Here is a 17,573-nt window from a genome sequence, read left to right on the forward strand (position 1 = left end):
TTATAAATATACATGCGTAGTGTAAAATGGGATCATGTCTTCTAATTTGCTTTTTTTACTCAAAAGTATCTTATGAGTATTTTACCATGTCAATAAATATGCTCTGATCACATGAATGTATCTGAGAAAAGTAGTGTCCAGTTACCAAGGCAAAATGCCACTTTGATTCTCTGGACTCCAGTGGGGCAAGGTGGGGCAGGTGAAGTTGGAGAACTAGATGACTCACCCATTGTGTGGCATGAGGTAGTACAGTGCCAAGAGTGCTGCTGGCAATTAAGGTAGTGCCAGCTTCTGGAGCTGTTTTTTTAATTCTCTCTTGTCCAACAAGAAAACGTCTTATGCTGATTGTATCTCTGGCCCATACATGCTTCCCCCAGTGAATCATTTTGTAAGGTAAGATTTAAACACTAGAATCAAGTAGTTCTATAACTTTTTTCCCCAAGCCTTGTTGCTGCTTGATGAAGCGGCTCTCAGAGTGTATTCAGAAGAGTAATAGGGTGAGAGACTTAATTCCCAATATAGCTGCTAATCCTGTTTAATTCCCCGAAGTCTTTCAGTCATAGGTTGTTTGTCCTTTCTTTATTAATTGAGAGAGTGTGAGTCACAGACTGCAGGAATGGAGAAAAAGAAGGTACTGGAGTTTGCAGTCGCAGTTTGTTGGGAAGACAGTGCTGTTCAGTGTATTTAGGAGTACTTGCAACGTACCGGACATTTAATTTTACTTCAACAAGCATGTTGCCTCTATTATTGTGGAACAACAGTGACAATTTCCAGGTTATTTTTCATCTGTCTTATAAATACAAATTAATTCTGTTTTTGACTGAGGTGAAAGTGAACTCTTAGATATGTAAATATGTAAATGTCCTTTGATGATCAGAGTGGGTGGTGGTGTGGTTTTCATAAGAAGCCTGCATATTTTTCAACCAAAAGATTAGTAAAATAGTGATTTTACTGGTAACTGGGAATTTATGCATAAACATGTAGAAAAGAGTAGGAAAAAAGAGGATTAGATTCTGATGTAAAAATAAAGTTTGCTTATATGCATGTAAATTATGTCATATATAACTAAATATCATTTATGCAAATACTTGTAAAAGTCTGGTGGCTTGTTTAGGTTTCTGTGAATAGTTCCAATCTTTGATACTACTATTCATAATTATTGGTATCGTGTGGTTTCAGCCATCCTGCATCTTTGTCTTATTTAAAAGAAAAAAACCCAGCAGAATTCACCAATGTTTGTGGTGTGTAATGATGAACTTTTGTAAATGCATAGTTAGTGTTTAAAATACCTGGTATTTTGCTTTTTCTTTCTTGTTTTCTCCTCACATCTTTGGTTAAAAATCTCTTGTCTCTAATGTACCTATCATTAGATCTGGGATCTCCTTTCTTTTCGTTTTGTCCTTATAAGGCTATCCTGTTTTATCACTTCCTGCTTGAGCTCCTGACTTTTTCTCTCTTCCCCCCTCTCTCTCCTGGGTGGGTGCTTTCTCCATGTGGCAGGGCAGTTAAGTGTTCACAGCTGTCTGAAACGGCAGTGGAGCAGGAGCAGCTTGGAGTTTTAACTCTCGTTTTACAAAGAACAGCATGTTTGAATGTTTCAGCAGGCAAGTTATAACTGGCACTCACTTCTTGTTCTTCTAGAACACTGAGAATCTCCCCCAGCGCTTTAGAAGGGGGACGCTGACTGTGTTAAAGAAGAAGTGGGAGAACCCAGTGCGGGGAGCAGAGTCTCCCACAGACTCTCTGCGCAACAGCAGCACTGAGACTAGGCACAGAGTTGACCGTCCTCCTGCTGAAGTGACAAGCCACTCTGCTTCTGGAGCCAAAGCTGATCAAGAGGAACAAATCCACCCCAGACCTAGATTCGGATCACCTCCTGAAGCCCAAATTCAATATCGGTATCCCCTCATTGAGGACAGTGAGAAGCTTAAAGACCACTCAACAGAAAGTAAAAAAATGGAAAATTGTCTGGGACAGTCCAGGCATGAAATAGAAAAATCAGCAAACAGTGAAAACCCAGAAGCTTCAGGCAAAATAGAGAAATATAATGTTCCGTTGAACAGGCTTAAGATGATGTTTGAGAAAGGTGAACCAACTCAAACCAAGGTAAGAATTGGGTGGGTTTAAAACTTGAGAAAGCCAATTCATGTACTAAACAAAGCTGTTTCTTTAATCTAGACAGTTTGTGTAGAGGCAAATATATGGTCGGTTTTTCTTTTGATTCAAGTTAGATGAGTTAATAAGTCTAAAGTTGATTATTGACATAGACGCTAAGATTTGTGAGTTTCCAACCCAATTTCATGTTAAATCAAGCTTACATTGGGATTCAAGTTGATATCTAGAAAATGAAGAGAGTTTGACACCGATTGGATTGTGTATTTTTGTACACTTGCCCTTTTAATTTGTCTTCCTGTGCCTTTTGTCATTTGTAGCTTTGGGGGTGGAATTACTGCTGAATCTCTTTCTCTGCTTGGACACAGCTGCAGACTGAGTGTTAAGGCCAGAGTTTAACATTAAGACTGAGGCTTAGTTGTCTCTTTGCTAGCTGAATCCCTCCTCTTCTTCTCAACTTCCTTGTCTGTGCCTTCCAACAAATGTTTTCTCTCAGCTAAAATCCTCTCCCAAGAAAAATCAATGAAGATAGCCAGACTAGCTGTAGTTTTCAGGAGTTTTGACTTGCAAATGCACAGGGTTGCATTTTCCTACAACTGCTAATGAAATTTGATCCTTCATGTGGATTGCAGACCAAGTCCCCAGAGGGAATTACTTAACTAGAAAATGAGTTACATATGCTGGTGACTTATAACACAATCCAAGGGCCTGCAGAGCTGGTAAATTTTTCCAGTTTTCTCATACTTTCCTACATATCTGGCTTTGTACATGGGGATGGTTTGTTGTAACAATCATTATAATGAAATAAACAGATCTGACAGGGAGCAAAGCCATCATTTACTCTGGATTCCATCTATGTGGGAAAGCTGGATTTTCTAAGCAAAATATTTGGCCCAAATCCCTATATTTGTGAAGTAATAGTATGAAGCATTCTTTCTGAGATAAAAAATATATAATTTATTCTGCAGTCCTCAGTTATGTTAAGGTAAGATTGTCAGTCCCTTCCCGTAACTTGCAGTGCCAGTCACTTTCCTGCCTAGAAAAGTTCTTGAGTGTTCGGAGGTCATGTTTGAGGATAGGAATAATTTTTAAATTTTGTAAAGCTAGAACCCGTTTCTATGCATGAGCTTTAGGACTACTTTTTTTTTTTTTTTTTTTGCTTTAGGTCTACTTTAACACTGAAACCAGTTGGCAAAAGATGTAACCACAAAGCAGTTTTATGACTTTTCATAAACTCTCTTCCTTCTCAATTTTTAGTCCTCTAGGCCTAGCAACTAACTCCCTCTTTCCCCCTTTATGGTCTTAATAAAATTTTTTTTTAATTTAAATGGGAAGAATAATTTTAAATGGAAGGAAAAAAATGTCAGAAATCCTAAACAGAGAGGAAGGGGCTTTGTTGTGACTCAAAGCACCATTGTAAGTCTCCTCCTCACAGACCCCACTAGGGGTAGGACAGCTGATGTCATGGCAGCACACACAATGTAGATTCAGTGCAAAAGGCGAGTGCTTGTTGAAACTGGCCTAAGGTAGGAAATGTCTGGGACTGCAGCAAACAAAAATGCTGATTATGTGTAAGCATCTGGTGAGAGACTCTTTTCTCATAAATGTCTAGTGAGAGATGGGTCAGAACAAGCCTCTCTCTTTATGCCCAGTTGGAGTGGAAAGAACTCCCATATAAAGAAAGACCCTACTAGATTGCTGATGGCCCTGGGCAATGGTTGCTAAAGGTATAGGAAGATGGAGGGGTTCTCAGATTCACTGGGTTTTTTTAGGTTTGGTAGTTTTGTGTGTGTGTGCCATTTTTTACTTCCTGATTAAATAGTCATTTGTCACTTAATGGACTGCTTAGGAAGTAGAAAGCACAGCCACTATTGGTTTTATAGCTGTTTCTAAACAAGCATCATTATCCTTGTTGGAAACACCTAGATTACTTTTTAAAGTTTGTCTAGTATTTCAATAAAAGTTAAAAGTTTTGTCTACTTTAGATTAAAGAATAAGTAATCAGTTTGAAACTAGGTTTTGGTTATTGTTAACATAATTTAAGCTTTAACATGGATAAGACTTTAATCAGAAACATATATTTGGATCTTTGGGGAGAAAGCTTTGAGAAATATGGGAGGGACACTAGAAATCCTTTTAGGAACAAGATTATACAAGTAAGAATGTATATTTCAGAGTTAACAAATTAGTACATCAGTGAGACGAATGAATATATTGGGTACAAATTGTATGACTCTTTGGTTCCATGATGGAATTTTAGGGAACGGGACTGAATCTCAACTAACTGGCTGAGCAGTATCAGGGAGCACATAAATAATGGAAATATGTGGTCTAATGTCCAGTTCTCCTAAATCTTTTTATCAGTTTGCAGGAGGTGAAGTTACTTGGCTTGAGTTCTACTTTGCCTAGTGTCTGTTGCTCTCTTTTGTCTGAGATGGCTTCCGTCCATGTCCACTTTTCATCCTTTCTCTTCCTGGTCTCTTCTCTGCTTTCTGTCTTTTTCTCTTTCCCTGTGTAGTCTCATTTGTTTCCATGCCTCTTAGAGGTGAATCCCAAACTTAGATTCTATTCCTGAAATCTTAACCAAAGCTTCAGCACCATGTATTTTTTTTTTTTAAAGATGACCAGTAAGGGGATCTTAACCCTTGACTTGGTGCTGTCAGCACCACGCTCTCCCAAGTGAGCAAACCGGCCATCCCTATATAGGGATCCGAACCCGTGGCCTTGGTGTTATCAGCACCACACTTTCCCAAGTGAGCCACAGGCCAGCCCCTTGAGCCCCATATTTCTGATTGCCTGCCAGATCAGACATCTCTTTGTGAATATCTCTTAGGCCCTCAAATTCAAGAAGGCTAAAGAACTCAGTATCTTTTCAACCAAAACGGGCTCTACCCCTGGTATCCTTTAAAGCATCTCAATTCACCCAGTCTCCTGATTTATAAATCTTGGAATCAGTTCTTCCTTGCCTGCCTCCTCCCCCTAGTCAGTCACTTACTAAGCCCTCTAAATAAGTCTGACCTCTAAACATCTCTCAAGTATGGGCCATTCTTTCTGGTCCCACGTCTAGTTAATGGTTTAGCCTTATCACGTCTTGCCTTTGATATTGTTACAACCTCCCCCATTGGCCTCTCATTTCTTTCCTCTCATCCATCTTCCACACTGTTGCTATTTATTTTTCTAAACATAGTTGTGATGTATGTTACTCCCTTGATCAGAAACTTTTGATGCCTCAGAATTAGTCTGTATTTAATATTCAAGTCTCTACAGTCTGAGTTCAACATACCTTTCTAGTCTCATAGACAATTTTATACTAAACCCTGGATTACTTCTCATTCTCTAAATTTTATGCCCATCTCCCCATTGCTATCTTTTGAATCTTACTGACTTCTGAAGGTTTATCAAGACTGGGAGGGCTTACCTCAGTTTCTTCCAGATAAAATTAACCCTTGGGCTGGCTGGTTAGCTCAGCTGGTTGGAACTTGGTGTTGATAACACCAAAGTCAAGGGTTTGAATCCCCAACTGGCCAGCCACCAAAAAATAAATAAAAAGAAAAAAAAAAGAAATTAACCCTTCTCACCCTGCTGTAGAATTTTTTTTACTTCTCTTTGGGTACTTATATTATGTTTCCTTTAATAGCCTACTCTGTAATTTCTTTCAAAGTGAGGATGTTTTTATTTTGCAGTGGTCAGTAACCTGGCTTTTATTGTTTGTTTAAGAAAAGGAAGAAAAGAAATGTGGAACTAAAGTAAATTATAAATAATGAGAATTTAGTAAGGGCTATTCCTCACTTATTCTCTACCTTTGGTGAACATACAAGGTTATTCAAGTCAGGTGGTTTAGTTGAATATGATGGTTCTAATTCCTATGAGTAAATGAGTGGTGGATGGATTAATGTAACCTATCATCATTACTAGGAAAAAGAAATGCCACAGTGACATAAACTGATTGTGGTTTAGCATTTCCAATTTCACGTATGTGTTGATCTGAGTCTTAGGTAGCTGAAGTAACTATTCTGGGCATCCTTTTATGATAAAACATAGCTAATCCACTAGTTATAATGAATGGTCTGTTATTGTCATGTTGACATTTGAATCCATAATCTTTTGAGACCAGGAAGTAGTTAGTCAAGAATTAAGTACCTCTTCTTCCATCCCCAGGAATGACCAAACAATGCAGGGAACATGTGAAAGGCTCCTTAAGACTTGGTTCTGTCTGTTTGGTTCCTGACATATTTGGGCCACACAAATCCTTGGATAGGAGAGTAAAGACCAAATATTTGGATGACATATTTCTACCTTCATAACCTATTAAAATTATTTTCTTTTCCTTGGGTCAAGATTGAACCAATTAGGTATAATGCAAGGAAATAAGGCTGGAATGTGGATAGCCCTTGAATCTTTTACCCAGATGCTGACTACTGCCTCTTTCAGGAAATGTTTCCATCCTCTAGGAGAGGAATTAGATAAAAAGAAAGGAAAAAAGGAGAGAAGAGAGAATGCCTCTTCACCAAAAATTCTAAAACACATGAACACACTCACTCTTTGGGGACTAACCTAGGATAGGAGGTAGTAATGAGAAGGTAATGAGAAGTTTATCCATAAGTGAATAGAATTAAGACATCTTTTCTTCTTTTTTTCTTTTTTCCATTATTCATGGTATTTGTAATGCTTCTAGTCAGTCATTAATTCGTTTTAACTTGTTTTATATTACAAAGGTAAAACAGTATATTTAGATAAAATAGAACTATCTAAAATAACGATGGAAGTTTCCATCACCCCATCCCCTTTTTCACTTGTTTGCTACTTTTCTCCCCTTAGACTCCTAGCCTCGCAGCTTCTCTCAGAATTTCTGTTCTCTTATCAGCTGGATCATATCTATGGACAGCATCAAAACTCCAACAGAAGCTTAAGTGTTAGCGTGAGAATGAAACCACCCTCCTTCAAATGGTCCAATATTTTTGTGGTTTTTCTTCTTGTAAGTTCCTGGAAGTGACACTTAGTATTTTGTTTAGTTTTACACAACACTGATACATAGCATATATATGTGCTGATGTAGTAAAATGAACCCAGAAAATAAGGCAACCAAGCTAAAGTCTGATCTGCGTTCATAGGATATCTTATCCATAGCCAACTAATCTATATAATCTGCATCCAAGAAACAATTTATGTATGCGTTCGTGATGGATGGGTAAGTGTCTGTAGAGAAGCCCCAAATTGTTGCAAAAATATCCATAACATTTTATCTTCCCCTCTCATAGTTAATAATTTCATGTGTTCCTTTATCTACTTGATATTATAATAAAATTTTTCTTCTGCTTTCTTAATATGTCTTAAGTAAATTTTCTGGTATTTCAAGAGGAATACAGTTCTGAGGATGTTCATAATTGGTACTAATTGCATAGTTTAAGGGATAATTTTAAAATGGGTTTAGGGAGGAAAGAGATATGAGGAAAAGGATCTGAATAACTGTCAACATCACTGTGGGGTCTAATATATTTATCTTAAAGTAGGGGAGTATATCTTTAATTTGCTTATTAGCAAGTCGTAATTTTTTTTTTTTCTTTTTGGTGGCTAGCTGATACAGAGATTGAACCCTGGACTTTGGTGTTATCAGAACCACATTATAACCAACTGAGCTAAGCAAATCATAAATCTTAAGTTGACCTAACATTTAACTTCCAATAGCTTTTTTATTTTATTAAAGTTAGATTTTTATCTTATTAAATGTAGATTTTAAATTTTGTTATGGAAAATTTTATTGCTAGTGCTTTAAATGTGGATAACTGGTTTTGTATATTATTGTTAAACATACATAAGAATTATCTTTATTTTTCCATCAATACCCTCTTTCTCATATATCTCATTAAAACTTAAGTTTTTGCTGATTAAGCATATTCACCTATAATTTAAAGCTTCTGTAATTTCAAAATGTAAATAAGACTGCTTTCAGTGTTATTCTGACTTCTCTCTCTAGCGGTACATTTCTCATAAAGACCAAATGCCAGTATAAATTAAGTTTTATTTACTCTTAATAGCTCTGAGTCTGTCTTAATTAGTAGCTTTCAGTCTTTTGTGGTAAGATAATAATGGATGCAGGTGTAAAGATGCCAGTCAAGGAATTCTGTTCTTCTTCACTATTTCTTGCCGTAAATGGCTGCCCTTGATGTACCAACTGGAGATCAGTCATCTCTTTTTCTCTGTTTACTTTCATGCCCTCTAACGACTTACTGGTTTCTAGCCAGTTTCATTACAATACAACATGTTGAAAAGCAATATCAGGGGACTGAAACATTCTCTAAGCAATGTTGGCTACTTTAAAATTTGAGGGGGCCAGAAAGACTTCATGTGACCCCCAGATATCACCACCTTTGTCTTCCTTCTATTGAACTCACTCCTAGATTAGATAACATAGGTGCGTATCCAGATGAATATATTGGAGTCATTTCCTCTCGCCTTCTAACTTATCCATGAGTTACAATGAGTAAGAAATCCCATTAAAATCATTTATATACAGATCTTAGGACTAAAAGAGACTTTAAGAGGTTTTTTTGTTTTTGTATTTTTCCTTTTTTGGTGGCTGGCTGGTACAGGAATCAAACCCTGGACTTTGGTGTTATCAGCACCACGCTTTAACCAGACAGGCTTTAAGAGGTTATTTAATCCAGGTAATTGCTCTCAGGCAGTTAGATATTACAGTCCCAATTTTACAGATAGAAACAGCTGAGGTCAGAGAAGTTAACTAATACCCCCAATGTCATGTGACTAATTAACATCAGAACAAGGGGTGCACGTAACTCCCCTTCTGCCATATGACACTATCTTCATGAATATTATAATAACTTTATTGGATAGAAACAACTGGCCATGGCCCTACATATCTTTGAAATCTAAGGAAACTGGGAAAAATTGAAAACATATCGACAGATATATTCTCAAAGACATTAACTATCTTCCCACATTTTATACTTAACTGAATGAAAAGCATCAGGGCAATGAAGAGAAGGAATATATTGGAGTGCAAAAGATTTATACTAGAACTCTAGAGTTAGAAGCTTGTGGGTTTGGGAGCTTTGTTTTTCTTATTCTTATCTTGTAAATTAAATAGTCATCTGAACAATAACGCACACAGCAAACCAGAAGCGAGAAGAAAAAGTCAAGTAAACATGGAAAAAAGAGTAACCCTTACAATTGTGCACAAGGCTCTTGGTCCTTTTTGATCTTTTTTATCATTTCACAACTAGTTTTTACATGGTTTTAGTCACTGTATGCTCACTGTTTTGTGTTCTTTATTACTTTTTTATATCGACCTTCCTATGTTTCTTCCTAGTTCATGTAGTTATCCTTTTATGGCAATATGATATTACACTGATTAATCATTTCTCAATAATTAGATTCATTTCTGGTGTAATAGAAAAGCTCTAAGCATCTTGACAGAAACGTTTTAGTGATTTTCTTTGGGCTGTATTACTGAAGTGCTGTTATCATGGTCAAAAGATGTAATTCATTAAACATTTTTCTTACGTATTTTCAGCTTGTTCTCAAAGATTATATTGTTTTATAACACCAGTAGCACAATCTAAGGACATACAAGTTTTCTCCAAAGCTATATCAGCATTTGGTTTTATCATTTTAATCTATTTATATTCATTTTTTTCTTTTAAAAAATATTTTCCTGATTGAACTAACAGAAAAATTTATATTAACTTAATAGATTGTGTATTTTTTGGCAACTGGCAGATACGGAAATCCAAACCCTTGATCTTGGTGTTATCAGCCTAATTTAATAGATATGAAATATTATCTCTCCTTCCTTTTCTTTTTTCCTAATTGTAAGACTAACACATAATTTTTGTAGAATGCTTAGAAGTACAGGAAATGTCAGGAAATCCTACCACCTGGAGATTACCACCTGAAGATGTTCTCCTTCTGTGTGCATTGTTTTACTTAAATGAACTCTATTTTTTCTAAGAGGATTACTGAAGAAAAAATTCTTCTCTCTCAGTAGTTTGAGAAATTAAGGCTATGTTTTATCTATACCCCATAGTCCCCATGTATAGTTCAACAAAGTCCCATTTTTTTCCTAAAAGCCACCTTTCCTTCACCCTTGACTTTGGGGGGATGAGAGCATCTGAAGGAAGGTCAAATTTGAGAGGCTGAAGGAATTATCTCAGTGAGATAGAGGACTCTCAGTAAAGTAAAGTTTTGAGAATCAGATTTAAAACAGAATTTTTTCTGCAAATAGGGGTAGAAGGAATAGAAAATCCTACTTTATTACTTATTTAGAACCTAACTTACTTTATTTCTTTTTAAAAAATTCCAGAAAAAAATTCTATGGACTACTGGCTAAAAGCACCAAACTCTTAGCCTCTTATTGGTACATGTTGGTGCATTTGATTTACGGATTCACAGAGAATATTTAAGGGGCATTCACACTAGTGAGAGTTGTAGTCAGCTGACAGGAAGGAGGACTTGTGAGGGTGGGGTGAGGCCAAACCTTAGGAAATTCCAGAAAGTCTTAAAGTGTCTTGTATTTTCTTTCTTTGATAGATTATGATGAGTCAGGCTCCCTCAAGCATCTGAATAAAAAGGGTTGAAATGTGATGAAAGTCTGTTACAGAAGAGTGTTTTGGTATCTGAATTCCTGGGTGGGTGGGTTGTGTCTGTGTGTGTGTGTATGTGTGTATTGTATTCTTTTACTTCCTTGAGAAATATTGGAGGAAACCCCTCCTTCTTCCTGTACCTCAGATTATTACCACTCAAAATGTGGATCATAAAATTCATCTTAAATATATTTGAGATCTTGTTATACTTAATGTTTGAGTGGTTTGGAGGTGAAAAGTTATTCAAATTAATGCTCACTGCTTCACCTGGGATCTCATTTAAATCTGTCTCATCTCAGAGTTGTATTTCTCCTCAGAACTATAGTCAGTATAACTGTGATTTCCAGAGACATTTCTCTCTTCCTATTTTTCTCTAAGACCAAATGGCTTTGCACATTCACTTTTGTAGTAATTGAAAGAATTTAGAGTATTGATACCCTCATGGACCAGAAGGCTTTAAAAAAGGGGGTTGGTGGTGGAGGTGGGTTCTTATTTTATTTAACCCAGAGATTTAAGTAAATAGCTAGCAAAGATGGGAAATTTTATGCATCTGAAACCGTAGAAAACCTCTGCTCTGGCAGGGTGTGGATGTTCTGGTTTAAATGATCTTGCTCCCAGTAATACCGGCGCAGAGATTTCATACAAGACAGAGACCTGTGACCAGAACCAGACAGAGAACTGAACTCTCAGCATGTTACAACATGTAACACATACTCTTGGGATTATACTTGACCTTTACCTTTAATGGAATGTAAATATCTGTACTAAGAATGCAGAACTCATTCCTTTCTTTTTTTTTTAAGAGTGTTTTTCCGGGTTTTCTCCCTTTTTGAGTCTTGAAAATTCTAATTTTTGTTGTGGTTATCATATGGCACAGGAGCGTTTGGATACATCTGTGGAATTTGCTTTATTTTAATGATCAGCCAATGAGAAGTGTGTTGAAAGTAAAACCTATAAGTATGAATGGAGGGTGTCCTGCCAGACCTACTGTTTCCCCTTGACTGATGATCTTCGTTTCTAGATGGGGGGCTGCTCCCGGAGCAAGAGTATAGGAAATTAACAGGAGGTCTGTCTGTCAGATACATGGATGTGGTTGATGTTAGTGTAGCTGACCTGAGTATGACGTGGCAAGGTTAGAGTTGCTACAGCATATTTTGGTTTTTATCAAAAATAGATTCAATTAATAATGTAAATAGCAAACCTTACTGGAGATAAATTATATTAAATGTATACTAGGTTTGTAAGAAACTATTCCTATCGGTATGATACAGACAAAGCAGTCTTTGGCTCTGATTTCCGAAGTGGCATGTTTTCTGTCTCCAAGGGGGCGTAAAGACACTTGTGAAAGTGATAGTTCACCTTCTTAATCTTTACTGTTAAATTAATTAGTCCTTTGAATTTAAAGGTTTAATAACTATTTATTAATGTTCAATTCAAAAGCATGCTAAGTATTTTATTCTTATGTCTGTTCATACTGGATTTCAGATATATTTCCTACTTCAAGTTGTCTGGAAATGAGATTTGAATGATAGGAACTGGTAGAAAGCTCCCATTACGAGCTGAATAAACAGCATATTCCCTGTATACTACGTCTGGGAATATTCTGTGACACTAAGTGGCTTTCTCTTGAGTTTATTTTTCAGTCTTAAAAATTATAATTTGTGTCTCTAAAATCCAAAGGAAAAAATATAATTTGTAACTTTAATTGAAATCTACACTAGATATGACAGAGATAAATGTAGTGATTTACAGGAATCACAAAATACTTTACTCAGAAAATCTGTACCATCCACTTTTCTTTAAATCCTGAAAATATATGGATGAAAAGACATGGTCTCTGCCCTCAGTGAATTTACAGTCCAGTAGAGGGACAGTCACACAGCAATTTGATAAGCATTGTTTTCTTGAGGGGGTGGGGGTGACTTGCTGGTAAGGGGATCCAAACCCTTGACCTTGGTGTTATAACACTGCACTCTAACCAACTGAGCTAACAGGCATCAGCCCAATTTGATAAGCATTGTAACAGAAGTGTGACCTTGGGAACAGAGGAAAGATTACCTAATTTATGTAGGAGAGGACTTTATATTGCTTACACTGAGTCTTGAAGGAACAGGCATTTGCTAGGTAACAGGAGGACAAAAGGGTAATCAGGTGGAGGGAATCTCATTTACAATATCATGGACCTCTCTGCAGTTTGCTTTTTGGGGAGGGTAAAGGATGAGGCAGAGAAGACGCAGAGAGGAGGCTAAGTATGTAGGGAAAAGACAGAATAAGTCTGTGAAATACTAAGCAATTTGAATTTAATTCAAGGAGTGATGAGAATTCTGAAAGAATTTTGAGCAGGGGAGTAAAGTAGATTCATATTTTGGGATAACTACTTTGTATTATCTGGGATAATGGCAGTATCATAGAGACTGGATTGGAAGATGAAGAACCAATTAAAAATGTAATGCAGTAGAGCAGGGAAAAGATGGCATGAACCAAGGCAGCAACAACAGGGATAAAGTGGGATGAAGAAAGGAAACAGCAGATATTGCCTTCAGGACTTGGCAATTTGGAGGGACATGTCATTATCATCGAGATGTGAGGATTCACCTCCAATGACTGTTTAAGTATAAGACTTGCTGGCTAAGCTGGTTAGTGATCGTTAGCAGAGAGCATCATCTATATAAAGTTACTTATTTTGCCCTATGTATATGTAGTGCTTGCTATTTATATTTTTAAAAATTCTGTGGAATATAAAATCTAATCTCTTCTGGATTTTATTTATAAACAAGATTTGCAAGCCTTCTTTTTGAACATTGCACTAAGATTTCCCGTCTTCTATGCAAAGCTTATGTTTGGGTTTTGTTTTCGGAACAGATTCTTCGGGTCCAAAGCCGAAGTGCAGCTGAAAGAAGGATCTCTGAAAACAGCTATTCTCTGGATGACTTGGAAATAGGCCCAGGTAATCAGAGAGTTCCGTGTATGTGAAGTCCTCTAGGAAGTACTCATTAGTAGCAATACCTTTTTTTCAATGCTTTTAAAGCAAGAGTAACACAAATTAAAAGGAAGTCTGTCTGTAAGATACAAGCCATTCCCAAATCTCATTACTCTCTATAAATAACTTTTCTTATATTTTTAATTTGTCTTTGTCAGTGGTAACCAAAGGGTACCTTTGAGGGGTTACAAGTGAAGTGCTACAGGCAGTTTTGGCTCCACAGTCATCTGGGGCTTGAAGGCTTCATTAGATGGGCTGTATCCCCTACTAAGACAGGTTAGGGCCGAGCCGTGGCGCACTCGGGAGAGTGCGGCGCTGGGAGCGTGGCGACGCTCCCGCCGCGGGTTCGATCCTATATAGGAATGGCTGGTGCACTCACTGGCTGAGTGCCGGTCACGAAAAAGACAAAAAAAAAAAAAAGACAGGTTATCTTGTGTTACTAGTGGTAACATAATGCCTTGAGAGTGGAATTATTATGTTAGGAAGGGGGCATATACAGACATTTCACAAAAGAAAAAATTAGTAAACACAGGAAAATCATCAGCCTCCTAGTAGTCAAAGAAATGTAAATTAAAACAGCGTTGAGATCTCATTTTTCTTCACATGTTAAATTCATCAGAATTTAAAAATATACAATGCTTAGTTATGGTAAGGGTTCTCCTTTAATGTTAGGAAAGTATGTGAATATTACCTTATAAATGACAATTATATTTACCCGATTTTCTTCTTTGTACTTTTATAGAAGAAATTGGCCACTAGATTACAATAGCCAAAAATTTAGAATCTGGAAACCATTTGAATTGCATTTTATTTTCTGATAAAGCACGTTATTTGCATACTTCCAGGTCAGCTGTCATCTTCTGCATTCAACTCAGAGAGAAATGAGAATAGGCGAAATCTGGAACTCCCACGCCTCTCAGAAACGTCCATAAAGGATCGAATGGCCAAGTACCAGGCAGCTGTGTCCAAACAAAGCAGTTCAACCAACTATACAGTATGTGTTCTGCATCCTTCATTTACTCACTCATCCAGCAGATGGTCACTGAGTACTGGAACTAGACCCTTTCCTCAAGCCTTGCCTCTATCCCTGGTCCCCTAGCTGTTTTCTTTTCACATAAATCCTACTCTTGCTGCATTTGTAATCTTTACCGTGTTCTAATCCTGACTTTGCTTTCCTAGTCCTCATTCCCACTTCACTCTTTTTTTTGTCATGTTACCAGCCATTAATATCATTGAGAGTTTTCCTGGTTCTTCTACTTAATCTTTTTGATGTTGTTAAAGAAGTGTTTTATTAGTTTTAACAGAAATACATACTTTATTTTGGTTTTTAAGGGAAGAAGGGAGAATATTGGAGAGAAATATTGGATTTGTTCAACATTAATATGGGGTTTTTTGCAATTTTTTATTGAGATACAATTCACATAACAAAATTACCATTTTAAAATATACAATTCTGTGATTTTTAGCATATTTACAAGATTGTGCAACCATCACCACTGTGTAATTCGAGAACATTTCCATCACCTCTAAAAGAAACCCCATAACTTTGCGGTCACTCCCAAATCCCCCATCCTCTCATCCTCTGGAAACCACTAATCTACTTTGTTTTTATGGATCTGCCTATTGTGGACATTTCATGTAAAGGAATCATCCAATATATGGTCTACTTAATCTTTAATCCTTACAATGTAACAATTTCCTAAAGAGGTAGAATAATGGATAAGAAAAAGGGGGAGAAATGACAGGAAGATGATGTGCTCAGTAAGCACAAAAATTTTATATTCTAAGTAGAATGGAGGGTCTTTCCATTTTATATTTTTCTCTGCTTAACTGGCAAGCTGACACTATAGAACTGCTTAATTGAAGTTGCACTTTAAATGCTATTTATTCGTATGTACACACACCTTTCAAACATTTGTTCTTTCTAAGATTTCAAGTTACAAACATTAATCTCTTGATGTCCTAAGTTTTTAACAAAATGGGAAGAATAGTACTGAGTTTTATTTGTTCCTTGGCAGGTTGAAACTGGTACATATTAGAAATCACAATCTGTATTCCAGAGTTAAGCCTTCTTTTCCCCACATAATTAAGTATGCATTATCCAGTAGTATTAGCGGACTAATTCTCTGGGCAATAAATAATTTCATCTTGATTTTTCACTGTAGTTTTAAGAAGAGATTTTATGTGTAAATCAATAGGGAAGTGGAACATCACAGGCTCGTTATTCACTGTGAGTGTGAAAAATGAGCAACTTTGGATTTCTCTCAGAAGGCAGGTCAGGAGATACAGCAAATAGATAATCTGTGAGACTTAATTCCCTCTTGTTACAGGATTTTGCTGCTTCCCAGTGCTGCCCTGCTGCAAACATTCTGACCAGGTGACTCCCTAAGTGGAAAAACCTGTTCAGTGACTTTTTTTTTCTAAAAAGACTCCTAATAGAGTTTCTGCATTGCATTTCTCGTGCTCTGGAGATTTTAAGAGTTGTAAAGTCTAGGAATTCTTGTAAAAAGTACATTTTATCTCATCCCAAAAGAATTTCCCAGGCCCCTTACAGAATATGGTTGTAAGAAGGCACAAACTCTCTGGAAGTGGTTCTGGTGGGGGGGCTTTGACATGGGGTCAGGAATGAGTTGTTGGGCATAATGTTGTGTTCTGCATTGCTGGCTGCCAGCTCCTCATAGAGGCACCTCCAGAGATGTGTGCCTTAATCTGGAATGACATACCTGAGTCAGTCAGTCACACTCGCACTCCCTTCATTGGCCTAGTGGCCATGAATTGTTTGTTTTCTTCCATGCCTAAAGAATCACAGAGAAAAGAAAGATACTAGATTACTAGCAGACTAAAGGTAGGAAATGTCCATATTCATCTACTTCTATGTTGATTCTAGATCTAGTAGATAAGTTAATTTTAACATTCTGCCCCAGGTGTCTGTTGCCAGGAAAAAAATGTGATTATGTTTATTCCTTATGACAATATTAATGCATGCTTTTTTATGTTGAGGCTCTGTTATGAGAAGTAGAATAAAGTATGTCTTTTGTACAGTGTACAAATTTTATGTGAAAAACATTTTTGAAAGTCCCACAGAAAAGGTTGTTTTATGATATCATTAAATATAATTTCAGTTTTTATACGTATACATCATCCCTGTCTTTCTTTCCAGGCCGGGCATTTATATATATGGTCAGTATATTTTCTTAATTATTGGCACTTGGCATCTCCTTTCCCTTGCTCCAGAATGGTCTTTTCTGATAAAACACACAAGCTTTGCATTCCCACAAGCTCTGCTGCTAGAAGAGTGAATCACAGGAACGTTGTATGCTGGGGGTGGTCTGTGTGTGTCTGTGTTGATGTGTCTGTATTCTAATGAGCGTCCAGTTTTAGACTAGCATACAGATATTTAACTCTGAGGTATGTGTCCACAAAGCTGCTTTGTCATTTCACCAGTCAACGGGTTTTGCTTGTGAGAGTTAGGGGGCTGATTTGAGCTAAGGCTTCTTAGAAGATTTTTTTTTTTTTTAACATTTCAAGTTTAATAGATATTCTATGAAGAGGATGGAATGGTGAGAATTTTAAAAAAAATTCATAGGTTATTCTTATTTTGTAGAATGAGTTGAAAGCCAGTGGTGGTGAAATTAAAACTCATAAATTGGAGCAAAAGGAGAATGTGCCTCCAGATCCTGAGGTCTGCATCTCCCATCAGGAGGGAGAAAAGGTGGGTTAAAAAGTCTGATGTCCAGCTGCCAGGGAAGCATGTGTTCTAAATTAAATGCTTAAAATTAGAAACAACTCTAACTCTAGGCTGTAGAGTGTCTGGGAATTTGGTAACAGCTGCCAGGACAGATTGTCATTTTTGCAGGTCACATAATTTTGGTTGGGGAGCT

The 17,573-nt window shown here is 36.9% G+C and overlaps 1 protein-coding gene across 1 annotated transcript in view; it reads left to right on the forward strand.

The window, feature by feature from the left end:
- Nucleotides 1-1,676: 1,676 nt before the first annotated feature.
- Nucleotides 1,677-17,573, forward strand: part of LIMA1 (LIM domain and actin binding 1) — a 33,268-nt gene continuing 17,371 nt past the window's right edge. The window contains exons 1-4 of the mRNA XM_063075358.1: nt 1,677-2,106; nt 13,575-13,659; nt 14,538-14,686; nt 17,297-17,404. Coding sequence (XP_062931428.1) covers nt 1,957-2,106; nt 13,575-13,659; nt 14,538-14,686; nt 17,297-17,404 — 492 coding nt within the window. The 5' untranslated portion in view covers nt 1,677-1,956. The remainder of the gene's footprint in view (nt 2,107-13,574; nt 13,660-14,537; nt 14,687-17,296; nt 17,405-17,573) is intronic.

The sequence above is a fragment of the Cynocephalus volans genome, chromosome 12 (genome assembly GCF_027409185.1).
Source record: "Cynocephalus volans isolate mCynVol1 chromosome 12, mCynVol1.pri, whole genome shotgun sequence".
In the NCBI taxonomy this organism is placed as follows: Eukaryota; Metazoa; Chordata; class Mammalia; order Dermoptera; family Cynocephalidae; genus Cynocephalus; species Cynocephalus volans.